Source organism: Athene cunicularia (genome assembly GCF_003259725.1).
Source record: "Athene cunicularia isolate RWA chromosome 4 unlocalized genomic scaffold, athCun1 chr4_part1, whole genome shotgun sequence".
Lineage (NCBI taxonomy): Eukaryota > Metazoa > Chordata > Aves > Strigiformes > Strigidae > Athene > Athene cunicularia.
Genome location: NW_020799098.1, coordinates 9709400 through 9729924, shown reverse-complemented (window position 1 = coordinate 9729924; position 20525 = coordinate 9709400). Strand labels below are relative to the sequence as shown.

Sequence of the window (20525 nt, the reverse complement as noted above, 5' to 3'; positions counted from 1 at the left end):
CGGGGGGGGGGAAATTCTTACTGTGCAACTCCTCTCAAATTGGAGAGCAGATACTCGCTGATAATTGGAATGAGTTGCTTCGCTGTCTCATCAAGCAAGTCACATTCAAGGATATAAAGAATTCCATGCAGAGCTCCAATCCGACTTGGCATATGGGTGCTTCTTAGGGTTGATTCCAGTAGTCGACTTACTGGTTCAGCCACAGCTTTATCCTAATACATCCAATGAGAGTATTCATTAGAAGTCAAAACTGGCTCAGTACTGGTGACTCCTGTCATTTCGAAATACTTGGAACAAATCAAAGAGGAGAAAATATGGCACAAACCAGAGCTCATCTTAAAACCACTTTTAATCAAATATCACAAGATTAACATAATCTGATAAGAAATGATTTGCAGATTAGTTAGCAAACTGATGCTATTTGATTTACCTGTAAAAAGTTATCTCATGATTTAAAGCCAAGAAAACCAAGATAAGAATTAGTTTAGTAAACAATATATGCTCTTAAGAATCCTCTACATATAGGACTTGGATGGTTGAAATTTTATGGCCTTCCAGCTAGCCACAAAGGACATTTCTGACTGAAACTGGCTGGTAGATGCCTATAGTCTGCATCCAAAAAACCAGTCTGCCATCCACTCAACTCACAGTACAGTGTTCCATGTGTTTGTTCTCTGAGACAACTGGCACTCAGACCTACACATCTTTCTCTACCACTCCCATGGATCCAGACAAGGGGATCCAGTGCACCCTCAGTAAATTTGCAGATGACACCAAGCTGAGTGGAGTGCTGATCTGCTCGAGGGCAGAAAACATCTACAGAGAGATCTGGACAGGCTGGAGCGATGGGCTGAGGCCAATTGGGGAAGTTTCACTAAGGCCAAATGCCGGGGGCTTCCCTTGGGCCACAACAACCCCCAGCAGTGCTACAGGCTTGGGGAGGAATAGCTGGAGAGCTGCTGGTGGAAAAGGACCATGGGGAGTATGAGCCAGCAGTGTGTCCAGGTGGCCAAGAAGGCCAATGGCATCCTGGCTTGTATCAGAAATACCGTGGCCAGCAGGACTAGGGAAGTGATCTTACCCCTGTACTCGGCACTGGTGAGGCCACACCTCAAATACTGTGTTCAGTTTTGGGCCCCTCACTACAAGACAGACACTGAGGTGCTGGAGCGTGTCCAAAGAAGAACAATGAAGCTGGTGAAGTCTCCAGAGCACAAGTCCTGTGAGGAATGGCTGAGGGAACTGGAGTTGTTTAGTCTGGAGAAGAGGAGGCTGAGGGGAGACCTCATCGCCCTCTACAGCTCCCTGAAAGGAGGTTGTAGCAAGGTGGGTGGTCAGTCTCTTCTCCCAAGTAACAAGTGACAGGACAAGAGGAAATGGCCGTAAGTTGTGCCAGGGAGGTTTAGATTGGATATTAGGAAAAATTCTTTCAACGAAACAATTGTCAAGCATTGGAACAGGCTGCCCAAGGAAGCGGCTGAGTCACCATCCCTGGAGGCATTTAAAAGACATGTAGACATGGCACTTAAGAAAAATGGTTTAAGTGGTTAACAGTGGACTCAAGGGTCTTTTCCAACCTAAATGATTCTGTGATTCTATGTTTAGTCTTCAGATATCAAGCTGTATCAGATACTTCACTCCCTGTTACTAAAGTACAGAAACTTACTGAAATATGCAAAATTTATTCTAAACTGTTAGATTTTAAAAGTCTTTTTCTTACAATCTATTTCAAGTATTTAGTAGAAATGATTTGTTTTACCTTGTCCTGTATTCATGAAGTATCTAAGATACAGGCCAGTTTTACAGTTTGCTCTCTAGTTGCTCTTTTTAAGCAGAGTTTCTATATAACAGCACAGGACAAGAAACTCCTAATGGAATCAACTCTTCTTCTGCCCTCCCACTAACCTGTTATATTCAGCTGTTTGCTTGTGAGAAGGTGTTATTAGTTCATTGAGTGGGAAATTACAGCCTAGTCAGAACAAGCTGATCTCTAAAACTGTTTCTGCATGTTTGGCATTACTTTCACAGCCTTCCCTTGCACGGTTAGTGCTACAATAGCTACTGGAAGCCCTAGCCCAAAAGTCTTTCAAAACTTTTCTTATCACTATTACCCATATAGTTTTATATTAGTCTTGTAGAGTTTCTAGAAATGCTAACTTCTTCCAAAGTAACTTGTAATTTTTTCTTCTAAACAATCTCACTCTGACACGTCCATTGAAAAATACTACTGCTCTCTCATCTACAGATTATAAAACAGCAACACATTTCATTAAAAAACTTGCATAAATAATGTTTTTTCCCTAAGTGCAGAACGATGCAATGGAGGGAAGAGTGAGGGAAATAAAAGGGATACCTGACTATCAAGCTATGTATTCATCACATGTCCTGTCCTAGCCTCCCATGAGATTACAGCCACTCACCTGTGACACAGATCTAGCAATAGCTGTTTCACAGTCCTCATTTCTGCCCTGAAATGTAACAATTGAGTCCAGGGCAAAGATAACACTCAGCTGAGTCAGATAAACCAAAAAGCACATTAAGTTAAATTCAAACTTCAAAAAACAACCCAAATCAAACAACCTTTCTATCTGAATATGGGGAAACAGGAGATGATGTTTGCAACCTCTGAAAGCCCAGAATCCATATCCTATTACTTCTTATAGCTGTGCAGATCAGCTGAGGGATTTTCATGGAGACAAACCACTTTTCGCAAGTACATCAGATTTTGCAGCAGAAGCTAAAGATGAGCTAACCTAGACACTCATGAATTTGCAATAAACTTCAATGAGAATTTCTTACCATTCCGAGAACAGCAGCAGCTTTGCAAGTGGCTGGTATCAAATACTGTACAAGAATCTCATCTTCTGATGGATGTACCTTTCGCAATTCTGTCAATGTTGTATACATCATCTCAAACTGATTCCTTTCTGTAAATAAGTCTGATACTGCCAGAAGCTGTACACAAATTAAAATTGAATATAAAAAAGCCTATTAGCAGACAGCCAAACCTGACTTTCCCTTCTGTTATAACTGTCAGCAAAAGATTCCTCGATCCATCTATTAAATATGTAAACATTAACTGAAGTGGCTAAAGTACTATTGTCCAGAATTAATTCCACCATCCATCTCAGAACACAATTACCTCCAAATGGCCCTTTTTACCAAATGGTGTACAAAACCAAATCCACTGTAGTAAGTAATTCTGGAAAATGAATTCACACTGCCATTTACAATGTACTAAAACACCCCAAAATGCACAATACATACTCTCTGGCAAGGACAGTTTTATTTTAAGTCTTTTATGGTATGAATAATGGTTATCAAGACACATTCCACACCCACATTCTTTAGTTTTGCTTCTAAGGTTCAATAACCGGTTTAATCCTCTAATACATTGTTGTTCCATCTTTATTTTTTTACAAAGAGATAGGATAAATAAAATCCTGAAATTTACTTTTAGCAAGTAGTCAAGTAAAAGATTATCATTAACAATAGTGTTTATAATGTAGTAGCAAAATATGCAATCCAGATGCTTATATAGTTTAAATCAGTATAACGTTATAATCGCTCAAATTATAGTTCTATACTGCCCATATAAAAGCACTGCTAAGAAAATATCAGTGTTTCTCATATATTAAAAGGTGCTTTACAAACGCTACTTAGCTCTGAATATTTGGTAACATATACTCAATGATGACCCTGAGTAATAGTTTAGACTTACTGATCGCACCACTTCGCTAATCAAAATGACTGGCGTTCTCTTGCTAGGGTTTGATGGCAATATCCACTGGCTATACAGTTCAAGCAAGAACTGAGAACAAGAATGTATATCTACACCAGCCCGGTGTTTCCTGCAAGGCACAATAAACAAATGTTAAAATGGCTAGTCTTAAGTCCTGCTAAAATACTTGATTTGAAATAACACAGTTATTTACCAGCATCCAATTTATAAACCCAGTTTATTGAACTCAACATGAAGAGACAAAAAGTCATTGGTAAGTCCGAGACAAGAAAAAGTCAGTCACCTGGTGTTAATAGGAGAGGTTGGTGGTGAGGAAGGAGCAGGTATGTCATTCTCATCTTCTTCATCCTCACCCCACTCTTCTTCTCTCAATGGAGTGATATTATTTCCTAACCATATGGAGTGTATTGAGACCTTGTAACACATGCACAAAAAAAAAGAAAAAGAAATAGAAAAGAAGCACAACATATAACACCCTCAAGTCAGATTAGAAAAATCTTAGAAACAAAACACCTGTCATTTAAATGACAGGCAACACACAGCCTCAAATAACATTTACATGAACTGCACATCACTATTCTTTAACATTTTTCAACATTTTAGTTTAACTCACTTTAAACTGTATGGCACAACAAAACCAGTAGCATCATGTGCTACACAGAAATACAGATGATGCTGAAAGCAGCATCTGGCTAATCTGTAAACCCACACTAACAATGTGCATGCATCATCCCAAAGTCAACATACCAGATCTAAAATCTAAAACAAAGTCTAAATATTTATAATTTGTATCAAGCAAGAAAATAATTCAGAGGAACTGTAATAACTGCAGTTCAATAGAAAACACATTCCTAACTCTTCTCAAACCATAACTCAACATATCTGATTGCAATATAACCTTTCTTCTGAAAGCAGATAAGGCTAAGTCCTTCGACTCAGACTAGATTAACTATTATCTACAAAGAAGAACTAAGAAGTTGTATAAATACAAGTTTCACTGCCTGTGTTTTAATACAGGTATTAAAGTTACTTATCTTACATAGCTCATGACTACTTTCTTAGACAAAAATCCACCCTTACATAGAATTCTTTTTCATGTTATGTAAAAATATACGCACATTTATTTATTTTTCAAGTAGTATGCCTAATGACTAGTATTGATACACAGTTAACAGTTTTGGTAAATAACACACAGGGTCTGTAAACCTGCAAATATGGAACATTCAAGCCATTCATAATCTCAAGAGAACATGCAGATGCCTTGAGACAAACAAGTGATCATTTAGTCTTCCCTATGCACAAGATTTCTCAAGAAAAATAAATAACTAAACTCAGGTTACATTAAGTTTTTTCACTAATACATACTATTTAAATAGTGAAACAAATATTACGTTTAAAACTTACATGTAACTTCATGTAAAGACTAATTTTTCAAGGAGATAAATAATTGGATAAGGACTATTTTTTTATTCACTGTATGTAGTGCTAAGTTTCTAACTAACATCATCCAGGGAAATTTATGTCCTACACTGGGTTCATTTAAAATTAAACCAATACCGCTTATTTTACGTCCAGTGATTTTTCATTTCCGAAGGACTACTGCAAGCATGTAATAGCAGCTTAAAATCCAATAGTTAAAGTGGAAGCTAACACTACAAGGGCTCTTTAACACACAAGGCTGAAATGAAACTCAATAGCTGGCTCACAGGTAGACCTCACATGCACAAGCAAAAATTCCATGAGAGGTGGGACAGCTGGCTGAGAGGAGTCACCCAGTTATGATCTATCATGCATCCCTCGGAGCTTTTAGTTTACATTTTATGTTAAGCAATGCCTCTTAACTGAATTTTCACAAACTGGTAGAAATGTAGTAAGAGTCAAGTTCAAAGTTAAGGTTTTAACAAACCTGTCCCAGTTTATAATCCATATCTCCTATTTCTCGTTCAGTATTGATCTGCAGTAAGAGTTTTTCATGGCTGATAAGAGCACCTATAACAAAAAGAAGTTTTAAAAATATGCATCACAAAGTAGATTGAACATGGCTTAATCTCCTTCAAACTGGATTTCAAATAAATTCTGAAGAGTATCTTTTATATTTTTTAAATGTAAAAGAAATTCACTCTCCCCTTCCCCTCACAGAAAGGCACTTACCTGTAGTAGCAGGAGAAAGCGATGGAACAGGGTCCCAAGCTTGATATAAGTGATGAGTAGCAATATTATCTCTCTTAGATACCATTGCTTGGATTTCCTGTTCAACAATTCCCCTGATAACACTTAGCTTCCTTCCAAACCTGAAAGCCCAACAGAAATCAATTTAAACATATTTTCCCTTTAACATTTTTGTGCAAGTCGGATTAGCTTACTCTACAATGTTATAGGTCTATGCTTATTTTCATTATCAAGAGATGCTAAAACTGAGAAATGTTGAGAAATAATTCCACACACTGTTTACTAGATTCCAATATCACACTTTTTCAGTTAGTCTTTTAACTCAGCAGATTCGCAATGCTAAGTCCATGTAACTTCTGTGAAAACAGATCCATCTGTATAGACTCTTGCGTAGAAAATAGTCTATATATATTTTTGCTACAGCTAGCAACTGTAATTATGTATTAATCACAAGTATAACTTTTATGCATTTTAGAACAAGTAATAAAATACCTTGTGTCCAGAGCTTTTAAAGCTTTGTTGCGGGGCTGCTGTTCCAAACAGCTAACTGCTGGATTGCCTGCAACAGGTATTGTCATTGCACTCAGCACCAAGGAAGTTATGGCTTGTACTGCAAGAACATTAATTTGGGTCCTCTCTGTATCTTCCTGTAAAATGAACTTACTGTAAATTGAGTTGTCAAAAAAATAATCCCAAAACCCCTGAATATCAGTTTGTCACCTTCCACTAAATTATCATTAATAAGCCTAACATCTAGACTTCTTCCCATCCAGAAATCATTATATAAGCAATATGCACAAAGCACTGACTGTAGCAGCAACACACCCATCTCATCAGCCATTCTGCATACATTCTCTCTTATCCCAACAGCATTAAAACCTCAAGATGTCCATTTCGGAAATTTCAAAGTGTTTAGTTTCTTTGTTTGCACCTACCCAGTAGCTACCTGTTGAAACAAAACCTCAAGTAAGACCAAATCTGAGTTGGAAACTCTTCAGAGAAGGATCCATGTTAACTGTTTTTACTAACTGCCCATTTAGGAATGAAACTCAACCTCATAATGAATTTTCAGCAGCATCTTTCTGGGCATCGTTATCCAGATGCATCCAATGTTTCCTCTAAATCAACATGCTACACATTCAGTATTTAGTACCACTGTAAAAGTGTGAGAAAACTGTAACACCACTTTCTTAAAATATTTGGTTAAATTCAATCTATTATTCATACTTGAGGCACTGTCATTTTTCCCCAATAGGAGTATTTGGAACTATACACATTGCATCAAGTACTTTGCCACTGTAAATCATCACCACTGTAATAGTCTGATTCTTTCCCTTTTTTTTTTTTTTTTTAAATAAATCTTAGAATTAACTTCTGGCACTGTGGGTTGTAACTCATCCTCCCTGTGTTCATGGTAGCAAAAATCTTCGCACTACATTTCACGTTTTTGCTCAGAACTGTTTATCATCAGTACTTTCACTAAATCAGTTTGGTTTTTTTACAAACTAAAATTAGAACAGCAGCGCAAACACTTGCAGATTCCAAAGAGACAGGATGCTGCTTCTGTTTTTGCTTTCATTGTATGGATTCTGATTCCTTTTTGAAAGGATCAGACCACATGACAGTCTGAACCTTTTTAGAAAATATAAGATGGTAACAAATTTTCAACTTTTTTTAAAAAAAAGAATCTTATGTTTTTATTTCAGAAAAAATTAACATACTGGAATTTATAGTAGTGCTTAAAATATTTGCCATTTTTAACATAGTAGCTTTCCTTGGAAAGTAAAGGAGCAATATTACTCCTGTTCTACAAATAAACATTCTCTATGTGACAAATAAGGAACTACCAATAGCTAGGTTGCCTTAAGTCTGATCCAACACAGCCATTATGTAGAAAAGAGTTAAGTCAAAAATTGTGCAGGCTGCACAACAAATGTCCAAGTTAGTCTAACAGAAAATGCTAACCCAGCAAAGAGAGATGATGATGCCCAACTCCTTTTTGGAGTCTGATGCCTAGGAAACAAGGGAAGCAAAGTCCTATGACTGCTACCCATGATCCACTATTTGTGGGCATCTACCCTCTGAATTCTTCAAAATGCTTTAGACTCTGCACATCACATCAGGATGGTTCACAATTTGGGAGTGAACGCTGTATGAGTCTAGGACAAAAAAATCTTTCAGGTCAAAGAGCTAGAATCTAGTAAAACCAGTTCACGAGCAGGTTAAGACATCTGAAGAGGGAAAGCCTCTTTCATGATAGCTAAGTTCACTCTCATCTTTAGTTTTGGTATAGATAAATTTCTTCAGCTCTGATCCCCAAGTGCCCTCCACTGAATTCTGAACCCTTACCTGAAGCATCGAAGTTAGATGCTCAGATATCCAATATACAGTCTACAACCAGGAGTGAGAAACGTGGGTATGCATCTCCAGGTCAATTCATTTCTAGTCAAGAATCTTACAAAAAACCTTACCAAAGTAACTCCCCTTGAAGTTTGATTATTAGATAGCACAGATAATTGCAGTAATACATACTAGTTACAGTTAACTAGTGTATTTCCTAAAGGCACAGTTCTCTTACACATTGTTTCTTTCCAAGTTCTTTCTGTGCCTAAAGCCAAACATCTAATCAAACAAACTGTGAACTGTGTGTGTTGAGTGACATACTAAAATAAAGCTGAAACAGCTTGACTAGAATTTTTCTGTACTATTTACATGCTTGCAGAAGCTTTAAGCCAGAAGATGGGTGTGTCTGAACTCATACAGATATAAAGACAAGGAAATATAAGCCAGAAATGATTTCTTAGTTTTAGTCACTACTTTTCTGTTTTACACATTTACCAATAAAAACGTTTTTCTTACTTTAAGTAAAACTCAATTTAAAAAAATTTGGTGAATGACATCACCTCTTGTTGGCTCTCCTCTTGGTCCATTACAATAGGTTGAGTTACAAGCACACCAAGTAAGGTAGCCCAAGTCTCTTCAAACTGAGTACGGCTGATCCATCCTATGGAAACATTCAGAGATAGCCACTGATGTCTTGATACAAACTTAAACATGGAACAGGACTAAAAAATGGTATATAATTTCCCCAGATTTAGTTCCATATCACTTCTTATTTGACTTGGCATTTTTTGTAATCACTACAGCTTGGATTTAAACTGTTCTATTTTAGGAAGTGATGAATCCTATAGAAGGGTTCTGCACATTATTATTTAAATGGTCCTGTTTGGGTTGTTTCTTGTATACATTTAAATATTTTGGCTGTCCAGCTTTCAAAACATTGAGATCTATCAGGTTTTCACAACACAGAAAATCATCCAGAAAACTGGCCAATTCTCACAGGAAAGTAAGTTGTGGAGAATCCCATAATGATCCAAGAAGTCATCATGCCCTAAAAGCAAAATGACTCAATTGCCTAGGAATAGGCCATTAAAATGCAAGTGCTTCTCAAAGTTTTTCCAAACAGATTTTCAGCTATAAAACTGCAGAGGATTCCCAAATAACAAATACCTTGCAGTTTACAGTAATGATATCTAAAAGAATCAAAAATGAGAATGTCATCTCAGGCATTATAGTGATCAAACAGATATCAGCGCTATACCACAAGTCAGTCTAATATTAACCTCTAGATCAGAGGATGGAAAAAAAAAAAAGCCACCCCAAAAAAAAACCACCAAACCCAAAGAACTTCTGTAAGCATATGTGAAATTTGATGCATTACCCTTGACAGTCTCATCTGTTGACAAAGACTCGAACTCTTAAGCCCGACTACTCTCATTCAGTAAACTTTGACATATCCAGAAGCTCTGAAGTGACAGCATCTCATGTAAAATACTGAGAGTGTGGAACTAAATTCTATTTATATACTAAGCATGAATCAAAAAAAAAAGAGGGAAACAAAATATCCTAAAATACACTGTCAAGTGTATGCTCCAAAAAACAAGTGGCCATTCTGTAAAAGCACACTGAAATCATCTCCCTCAAAATAGTTTTGGTCTTTCTTTCTGTAATTTTTCCTCTGCATTGAATGAAATGTAAGAATTATTGCAGCACAATTACTAACCTGCTCTGGAATATTATTTGTCTTCCACATAACCAATAGAAATAAACAACGATTCAGTTATTCAGTAACTTCACAACACTGGTAAATGCCCAAGAAGAGACAACTGTATTAGTTTTTCATGTTATACATACCAAGTGTATTAATGCGATAGATGAACTCCTTAAAGATTTCTTTTTCTTGTAGAAATTCTACTGGGATTTCAGGAAAAACTGTGCCAAAGTCACCTGCAGGTTTTGGTGACCAGCCTAATTTCCAAACCTGAAGAAATACAAAGAAAATCTACTTATCCAAAACAGAAATAGTACACACACTCTCTCTCTCTCTCTCTCTAGCTATAAATATGTATGCACCAATCAAAAGGAATGGGACATCAGTAATTAAAGTAGTTCTCCAAACACAAAAAAAGCTTAGAGAAAGATCAAATATCTATCACACACAGCTAATACACTTTTTACACAGTATTTCTAATTTTTGCTTGTTTGTTTTTTCATATTTCTCATTATAAATTAATTATTCAGTCCTACTGTCCAAGTTTGGATCTGAAAGCAACTATATTCCTGTCATATATTTCAGTTTAGAATTCAAGTGCCAGGTGACTCCTAGATTGCATAGCAACAATGCTGAAAGGTAATTCAACAAACACAGTTCACATACTATTGATACCCAAAAAAAGCATGAAGATACATCCGAAAGTGGGCAAAAAAGTCTCAAAAAAAAAAATTAGTATCTTCTGACATCCCCTCAAAACCAGAGTGTTGAGATACAGAGAAAGGCCAGAGAAATGGCCTTGCACATATCAGGAAACTTCCTTTTGCTCTACCTAGGAAGAATCTAGAAATGTTTCCAATAGTGGTTTTGAAGTTTATCAAAACAAAGTCATTTCACAATACTAAAAACACATGGATCAGATAATCACAAGGTATTATTAAATCCATGTTAAATCAGCCAAAAAGAAAAGGTTAAAATACCTTGTCCAAAAAATCCAAGATGATTTAGGAAAGAACAGTAATATACAATTCAGACATATCTGCATGGCATACCATGGTATGGTACCTACACAAATACCTGAGTTAGTTCAGACACTACTCCAGACACCTCAGCACCACTGCATCACTCTGGTGGTCAGCATGACAAAAAAATGCATTTCTCAATTCAAGCGTCATAAAGAAAGTAGCAGTGTAGGTTTTGCACTCTTTCCAGGGAAAGCAATACCACTGAGCAGGAGAAAATATTAGCCCTAACAAAGCACCCAAGTCACTGCTTGCTCTTCTTAAACTACCACCTGGAAATTCTTTCACATAAGAATGTAAGGAATGACTACACTCCTTTCTAATCAAAGCTCTGATTCCAAAGTGAACTCTTATTTGGTATCTTTACAATGTTTTCCTACTCAATGCTTAAAAAGACAAACTGGCTGATCAAACTAGCTAAAAGTTGAAGTTCTACTGATGTAAAACATAAGCTGCAACAACCATGTTTGGTTTTCAAAAAGTTGTTCAAATAGCTTTTGAAAGCCTGAAAACAAAACATAACAAACATACCAAGGGAGGTACTCTTGTGTAACTGTTCACTAGAGGCAGCCTTGCTAAACTGATGATGATGTTCTTGAGGACAGGAGTAAGAAACGCTGGGATACTGCTGTTTCTTTTGTGCCCCAGTGCCAACACAGTCTGTAAGCATTCCACCATCTCAGCTACCATTTCACAAGCTGCAGTAATATGTTTAGTTTCTTTGTTGGGAGAAAAAGAAATTCAATTTTATGGATCTATTTAAAAGACACATCATTTAAAAAGATAAAGAAAACCAAAAAATGCTTAATCACAGAATCATCAACGTTGGGAAAGGCCTTGTAGATCATCCAGTCCAACCATTAACCTAACACTGTCCATTTTCAAGTACACCAGATCCCTCAATGCTATGTCAATGTGACTCAAATTCCTCCAGGGATGGGGACTCCAACACCTCCCTGAGCAGCCCATTCCAATGCCCAACAACCCCCTTCTGGAAAGAAGTGCTTCCTAATATCAAGCCTAAACCTTCCCTGGCACAACTTGAGGCCATTCCCTCTTGTCCTATCGCTTGTTACTTGGTTGAAGAGACTCATCCCCAGCTCTCTGCACCCTCCTTTCAGGCAGCTGTAGAGGGCGATAAGGTCTCCCTTCAGCCTCCTCTTCTCCAGATTAAACACCCCCAGTTCCCTCAGCTGCTCCCCGTACGACCTGTGCTCCAGAGCCTGCACCAGCTCCGTTGCCCTTCTCTGGACACGCTCGAGTCATTCAATGTCCTTTTTGTAGTGAGGGGCCCAAAACTGAACACAGGAATCGAGCTGCGGCCTCACCAGTGCCGAGTACAGGGCTCAGATCCCTTCCCTGTCCCTGCTGGCCACGCTATTGCTGACACAAGCCAGGATGCCATTGGCCTTCTTGGCCACCTGGGCACACGGCTGCTTAATGAAACAGTTTGTTTACTAAAAAGGACAAAACCACAATAAGGACATATACAAATAAATATTCTACAATATTTCAGCTAGTTGAAGAGTACTACTACCTCCCTCCTTGCAATGGCTTTCACTGTTTGCCAGTCTGAGTGCTGGAGATTACCAGTACCTGAGATCTGTCAGGAGGGCAGCTCACGTGCTAAGCCCAGCCAGAAGAGGCCTTGTGAGACTTTAAAGTGACCGAACTCATCTGTTTTATAAGGAAGCAGACTTACAGCTGGCTCTATGCTAAGTCTCACAAGCAGGTAATTTCTATAGATCAAAGTGGCATCTTATTGTACCAGCACAGTTGGATATGGAAGACAATGGTGTTTGTGGACTAGCTTGACCATCACCTCAACACAGTGCTCCCATACTGCAGAAAGGCAGATATTGAATCTGCCATTCTTTGGAATACAAAAATTCTACCTCTCCCACATAGAACAAGAAATCCAACAACTTTTCAAAAAGTTCAGTCTGCAGCATGCTGCACAGCAAACAGAATACCCCCAAAGAAAAATCTCCATTAATGTTTAAGTCCAAATAAAAAACAACTATACCTGTTAAATAAATATATAAATATAAATAAATAAATATATATATATATCACAACCTTTATTTAATAAACATTTATCAAATAACAAATAAGGTCTCAGGTCTCAGATGAACTCTCACTGTTAAAAAATCAGTAATGGAAATGCTACCTATAAATATTTCTTCAGTGAGTTTTCAGCAAAAATGGATTTCACCATTTACTTACTCTGTGTGTTTGAATCAACTTCACCCTCACTTAAGCCTTTTGAAGTATTCTTCTTTCTTTCAGGGCTAAGGAGTTGATTACCAGGTTCAACAGCAACTGAATTAGACAAAAATATTTAAAAGATGCAGCCATTATATATCTCATATTCCATTTTTCTCCTCAAACCCACATAATAGTCAAATATTTAATATCTCCAAGGCATCTGCCAAGTTCAAAAATAAACACAAAATTTTAAATGAGAAATTAAAGTAGCAAAAATAAATTTGTCAAAGAAATAATTAAAAAGGACTCAGGGGAAATTCCAGACACCTAGTATTTGATCAGTGGTGACTAACAATATATTAAGAAAATTTTCTCATAGCTGCTCAAATTGGACTCACCTGCTTCTATGATAAATCTAATGCAATTAATTAAGGAGCAAGCATATGTCACATTAGCTGCAGAAGCCAGTAAATTCCAGAGACTAAGCTGCTGTAATGTCAGACAGCAACAATCCAGAGCAGCTTGAAGATCAACACTTAATGGAATCTGGTCATGCATTAAATGCCATGATAGTGCCTGTGCAAAAATAAAAAATTCCCATTAATAACAAATTTTCACAACAGAAGAACTTCTAACCAAAGGTGGTGAGGTTTTTTTACTCAACTATGTAAAGTTTTATTATCAAATTTTATTGATTTTTTTTGTCCTGACAGAAAAGGATTTATTTTAAGTACATTAAAATTGAGAGCATTATATACTGTTTATTCAGTGTCCCAAAAATCAGTGCAGGGCCATTCTCCCATTCTACAGTTAAGAAGAAAAAACTGCACCGATCAAAATGGTGATCATTTTAAGCCAAAGTTGTCATGAAATGTTGGGAGACAGAACATCTTTAATTATGCTGTAGTTTCTTACCTCTACTGACATAACTACAAATTTCAGGATATCATCCTCTTTGTCAGGAGGAACACGGAGACCAGCTGGTAGTTTTGAGAGTAACAACAAATACTGAGCCAGTGCACGACAAAGCGTCATGGTAGACTGATATATCACCTCATCTCCTAGAAAATAAGACTGGATGAAATATAGCAGTTCAAATTCTTCCCCCTAAATAAATGTTTTTCAGATTTCATAAGCACTTTTATGCCAAGTATCCTGATTTTTTAAATAATAAGTTCATGTATTCACAAGACATCTGTAAAGTATCTTTGCAGAGGAAAGAATAAAAAGACCATTATTTCTATTACCAAAGATATCGCTTAGTTTTTTCCAGTAGGCTGATGGCTCAGTTGGCAATAGTGGTTGAAAAACCTGGTGGTTGGCAGGAAGGTTTTGTACAGCAGCAGACACATGATCCAGAGTTACCCTACGAGCCGTTTCGAAGAAGCTACTCTTCTGATCTCTCGTGATTTCATTCATGCCAAGGCTTAAACAAGGTGCTAACAAGCTCAGGTTGAATTCCTGAAATCAAATAGTAAATAAGAAGTAAAGAAATTACTTTTAAAGACAAGCTAGGTATCTGACAGTACTATTCTGGCATACTAATATGGTGGTAAATGAAGAGTTTATTAACTAGTTATTATGACCTCTACTCTACTGTGCTGTAACAATACCATAATTAAGCCCATATTTGTTCCACATTTAAATTGCAAACACTAATGTACCAGAGGGGAAAAAAAAAAGCTTATTCCAAATTTTCAGAATAATATGTGAATAAAGCTTAAGGATGACCTATTTACAAGGAATCTTTGAGTAACAAACTTTCAAACGAGTCAATCAAAGAAAAATATTTTTAAAAAGTTTCCCACTATTATTTCTGCATACCTACAGCATATGTAATGTAGAGAATTTGGTTAGAAAACAAAGTAATCCATACAAGTCCTTTATGCCAGATTTACTATCTGTGGCCTGTTAGTGGCATAGTGCAAGTCATCTAGCACAAATATTTAAAAGGTTATAAAAATATCTGGCCTTGTAAGAGACTCTACAGCAAAAAGACAGAATTAAGTAAAATGGTAAAACTGCATTTTTGTGATTGCAATATATAAACTAACCTTCACTTTCACTCTATACACCCAACCTGTACTACTATTAGCAGCATTGCTGGACAGAAATTAAACATATCTACTACTTTAGTTTCCAAAATGAAGTGAAATTCAAGTATTGAAATTTGAGAAGAGTATTACAGAAATCTGAAGTGTTTATATTCAAGAATCTATTAATACTACCAATAAGAACATTAGAAATAACTATATCCTCTTCAGCTGACTGTTTCATCTGACAAAGAAGTTACCTTGCTGGTCATGAAGGAGTTCAGGTCAGGCTGAGGAATCCTATTTACCAGCTCTGCACCTTCTAGCAGTGCTGAGTCAGACTTCATGCAACACTGTGACCTCACTAGTGACACATACCAGTCCTTTAATAATTTAAAAAAAGAAATTTATTACATATTTGTTTTCAGAAAATACCATTCATGAGGTCAGGGGGAGAATTGCTCATTAGCATTGAATTGTGATCCTTTTAAGAGATCACTAGGCCACATTAATGTCAAAAAAAGTCAAAGAAAAAAGTAAGGCAAAACAGACAACTGGTGAATAGACCATCTTAAACTAGACCAATGGATGTTCACTGGCAAGTTGTCTACTTCCATAGAGTCTGGACAGGAAACAAGGGAAAAAGAAGCTTAACACATAACACAGATGTATGTGTTAGGATCCTAAAGCTGAGGAAATCTAGGAAAAAGAAACATGGAATACTCGGTAGTCACACAGACATAACAGTAACAGCAAAAAAACCCCATACTATAACAAAGGAGGAAAAAATCTTTATATTCAAATAAATCAGCAGATGAAAATAACATCTATCTTTTAACATTCACTGAAATAAATGAAGGCCACCACACATCACTGCAAACTTACTCCCTAAATTATTAGTGAGAAGCCTACAGGAATTAGTTAACATAACTAATTTAACTGAGGAATATAAAAAGGCTCAGTTATCCCTTTTCTGTGTTTTCTCTCTCATAACTGGACATCCTGAATATGCTGATATTAATTAGAATGCAACTAAGCCTGTCAGAGTTCCAGGAGCATCTGGATAATGCTCTTCATATGGTTTAGTTTTAGGTAGCCCTGTGAGGAGCAGGGAGTTGGACTTGATCCTTATGGGTCCCTTCCAACTTGAGATACTCTAGGAACTATGTAGGGGTTGTGGAAGAAGCATACAAAACCTATTTCCTTGTGCAAGACTTACAGTTACAGAGAATGTAGATTTGATTAATTTGAAGACAGAAAGCTATGGGTAAATGGTTTCTGGATACATGTAAGTGTTTCCTCCTGCTAAGTAGCTCAATCTCTCTCCTAAATCAATAGATTACTTGAATACTTATCAGTCTCCTCAAAACTGTCAGCTAATCAAATAATTTTTGGATCTCTGTTACAGAGGTTTCCTATTACTGTGTATCACCGTAGAACATGAAGCAATGAAAAGCAGAAATTATCTGTGCCACATGGGACAAACTAGAAAGGAAGACACACACCCCAAAAGGCTTGCTCTTAGCCTCCCACTCCGCTTTGAAATAAACACATCTAAGTACATGAAAGGAAAAGTTAAATAGTCAGATTGCTCTCTGAAAGTAAAGCTGAGAAGTGAAAACCAAGAAGTAATGCTTAAAATTTCCAAGAGACAACCAACAGATTTCCACAAACAAATAAAACTGATCACTGAAGTAAACACATAAGAAAACAAGAGTATCTATCTGACTCTACTGAACCTTATATAAATCTTTCCACTAAAGTTATGCAAAAAACCAAAACCTGATAGTTTTTCACAGTACTGTCAACATAACAAACATCCATGCATGCACTAATTATTCATCCTAAGTTCAACTGTCAGCCAGCACATACGAAATCATTCATTTATCTATATTTGAGATTCATCGACAATTCTGAAAACATTAACTGCATAGAAAAAATAAGCTGTATTTAAATAATTTTGTAATGAGCAAAAGCTTGTTTACAGTCAAAGGCACTTTTAGTGACTCTTTCTAAACATAATCTTACTTTGTCTAGAATTACATTCTCTAAAGCTGGTTGGTCTTCTCCATCTAGTGGATGTGAGGTAACCAGAGGTGAAGGACTAGTTGTGTCTGGTGCTACCATAAGACGAAACCTATCCAAGAGTGAGTAAAGTCTTTGGTGTCTGAAAATAGAAGAACACATCAGCACAGAGCTAACTTAGTCAGTTTTATAAAAAATTTTAAAATAGAAAGACATCCAGTGAGCCAGTTCTAATCCTGTGACAGAAAAGCAGTAGGGTCTTAAGTTCTTTGTTGGATATATGCAATCATATGATGCAAAACTGCAAATTTCACCAGCTATCAGTAGCCAAAACAAATGAACCCAGCACTACCAACAATAAAGATTAAAAATTAATTTAGATTTGAAATTTGCATATGAAAATGCAAGCTGTTCAGTTTTATGCAGTAAATGGTTTTAATAAGAAGAATCAAAGTTAGTGTACAGATTACTTGATTGCAGACATACCATTCAGCAGATACCAAACAATAATCCACTAAAACAGAACTTTTTTTTTTTTTTTTTTTAAAAATGTTTGTGAATTTATGTCAGTGCCAGGGTTTAGGGGGGGGGAAGAGCACAATTAGTACTAAAACATTATTTAGTCTGGCATTTTAACACATACTGGTATTATTTACCTTGTTGCTAATCCACTGTTTTGAAGGTATTCCTGAATTCTATCCAGTTCTTCAACTGGTAACTGAGTAATGCTGTTCTATAGGAAACAGTCACAAGAATTTGATAGGACAGAAGTAAGTAAAATACCCATAGGTACTTTGAACAGATTAGGAAAATTATAAGCATGTAAAGTAAAATGCAAACATTCATGTTATCTATATATTAGATAAAAGTTCCATTCCAGTGAAGTCACTTAAACATCATCATATTTTGATGTATTTTAAATCATTACACTTGCTAATATTGCTAGCACTACCCAATCTTATTTACAGAGGAATATATTTATCTTTACCTGTAAAGTTGCAGCCAAAAGCATTTCTACCCGACGACAAGCCAGTGTGTCAACCATGCGAGCAAGTACACGGAACGGAGTACACAAAAGCTTATCAACATACAATGTTAAAACAGCCCCAGACTGGCTGAGATGTATTCCTTCTAAGCACTGTAAAGTCTTCTTCAGAGTTGTGGGCTAGATGTTGAAACAAAACAGAAAAACAGACACACACACACACACACACACAAAATCATCAATTGGAATACAAAGACTTAGAAGCCAAAGGGAAAGGCATTTAGAAAAAAAAATTAGCAGACAACTAGCTGATCAGTATAATCACCTATATATGAATAGGTTTGAGTTACTAGGTTATTTAATTCTTAAGAACAATAAGTTGCTTGGTGTTTAACTGTAAAAGCTCACTCCTAGAGTAAATAAAAAGTAGGGAATACAACTTCTAGGGAAAAAAGCTAGAGGGACATAAGTGGAATTGTAGAAAGTTTTGAAAACAGTGAGAAGCTTGAACTCTTGCTGGAAGTAGGTAGGAACATAAGCATAGTCAAGACAAGAGACAGTATAGAAATCCAGATAAGGATTAGGGATTGTTTGAGTACGTTTAATCATAAGAAACAGTGATGGCTACTCAGGATTAAAAGGGAGTGCAAAGAAATTTTGTGGGTGGGTTGTTTGGTTGTTTTGTTTTGGTTTTTTTTTTAAATATGAGCACCAATTCAACACCAATAAGCTAAAGGGAGAAACACACACTTGTGGAACCAATCTTGTTTTAGAGTAGACTGTAAATAACAGCTAATTTTACTGGTGTTTCTGATAATCAGCAAGCATTTCACAGAATGACTGTATCTTCCACTGAAGCATGTTTAGTTTAGTTCATTCTACCTATTCTCAGACACTAAAGCCCAGATTCATCTCACCTAAAAGTGTTTTGCTAACACACCTAATGCACTAATGCAGTTTCACTAGATTTGCACAGAGAAAATGGGAAGAGACAGGAAATGTTGCCAGGCTACTCATGGTGTGGCAGCATCTCCCACCATTAGCTCTAGAGGAAACCCAGCAAATGATGTTTCCCATCTAGTGAGTTCCCAAGATTAAGAAGGATGCATACAAACTTATGTCCCTATAAAACATCATTCACTCCTTTAAAAACTAAAATAATCAAGAGAAATCACACACTGAATTTCTGAAGTAGTGTTTCCCTCACTAAGAGGCCACAACTTGTAGGGCAGATCAATGGGGAAGGCATGAGCTTGCAAATCACTTTCATGTTGTTAGGGACTATGAGGATGGACTGGTTCCTACTCCTGCCTCTGTAGTTAGTAGTTCCAATATTTATGCTACAAAGGCACTGAAATCAAAGACAAAAGTTACAGCTTTAGTTTACCCTTCAGATATTTATTATGCAGGGGTAATACCCAGGAAGGAAGAAAAGCAGCTTAACCAACTCTACTTGAATTCATAGATTTGATGGATTGGAACACATCTGATACTGAAGTTGCTAATGTATTATAAGGTTTGCTCTCTGCATTTTTAAAGAAGTGACTTTAAAAATAAAATTAGAAGTTGATAAATGACCCAGAAATGTCATAATTTGCACATTTATCAGTTAAACTTATGCTGAAATGTAAGTGACTTTATTCTTTAAAAAAAGTGAGAAGTTAAACTTACAGCTGCGAGATTCTCACACCGTGACTGAATGGCCTGGATGAAGAGACCACTGGCTGCCGAATTCCTGTGAACAGCACTAATAAAGTCTTGTACTGGAGGCTCATGGGACAGATTAATCAAGTCTTGAACATGATTCACAATAAGCCAGGTCAAGTGTTCTGAATCATGTAGATTTTGACACTAAAAAAGAGGAAAAATTAAAATCTGGTTTCAGTAATACCCATGTTAAGCATTTCATTACTAGAAACTATCTGACACAACATGAAGTTTTTCATAAATAACGGCATCGTGTTTATATCTTAGCATCACCGGCATTATTTTTATATGACTAATTTTCCAAATGCTTTTGATCTTGTTGCAAATTAAGATATTTATAATGAATTTGTATTTTTAAGAAACACTAAAAATCCAGGTTAGAAACAAGTAAACTGAGATTTGAAGGCTGATTCAAAGATACTACTTCTAAAGAAAGGCTGTTTGAAATAAACATGCACACACGGAGTCTTCTTGTAAAATGTGATTTTCATTTAGGTTTCATTTTAAAGGTTTCTTATTATTACTGGCCTTAAACACAACATGCATAATTTCTGGAAAGCAAATCCATAGAGATCCGTCAATA

General features: G+C 36.5%; 1 protein-coding gene across 2 annotated transcripts in view; it reads right to left on the bottom strand.

Annotated features, from left to right (window-relative positions):
* The window catches only part of HTT (huntingtin), an 87308-nt gene that overhangs the window by 9688 nt on the left and 57095 nt on the right, over positions 1–20525 (bottom strand). For both annotated transcript variants that reach the window (XM_026846638.1, XM_026846639.1), the window contains 19 exons: positions 19907–20086; positions 18239–18415; positions 17907–17983; positions 17254–17392; positions 15486–15608; positions 14440–14653; positions 14108–14253; positions 13591–13768; positions 13211–13306; positions 11516–11703; positions 10106–10232; positions 8815–8915; positions 6404–6558; positions 5894–6033; positions 5649–5731; positions 4026–4156; positions 3722–3851; positions 2800–2955; positions 22–212 (listed from right to left, as the gene is read on the bottom strand). In XM_026846638.1, coding sequence (XP_026702439.1) covers positions 22–212; positions 2800–2955; positions 3722–3851; positions 4026–4156; positions 5649–5731; positions 5894–6033; positions 6404–6558; positions 8815–8915; positions 10106–10232; positions 11516–11703; positions 13211–13306; positions 13591–13768; positions 14108–14253; positions 14440–14653; positions 15486–15608; positions 17254–17392; positions 17907–17983; positions 18239–18415; positions 19907–20086 — 2732 coding nt within the window. The remainder of the gene's footprint in view (positions 1–21; positions 213–2799; positions 2956–3721; positions 3852–4025; positions 4157–5648; positions 5732–5893; positions 6034–6403; positions 6559–8814; positions 8916–10105; positions 10233–11515; positions 11704–13210; positions 13307–13590; positions 13769–14107; positions 14254–14439; positions 14654–15485; positions 15609–17253; positions 17393–17906; positions 17984–18238; positions 18416–19906; positions 20087–20525) is intronic.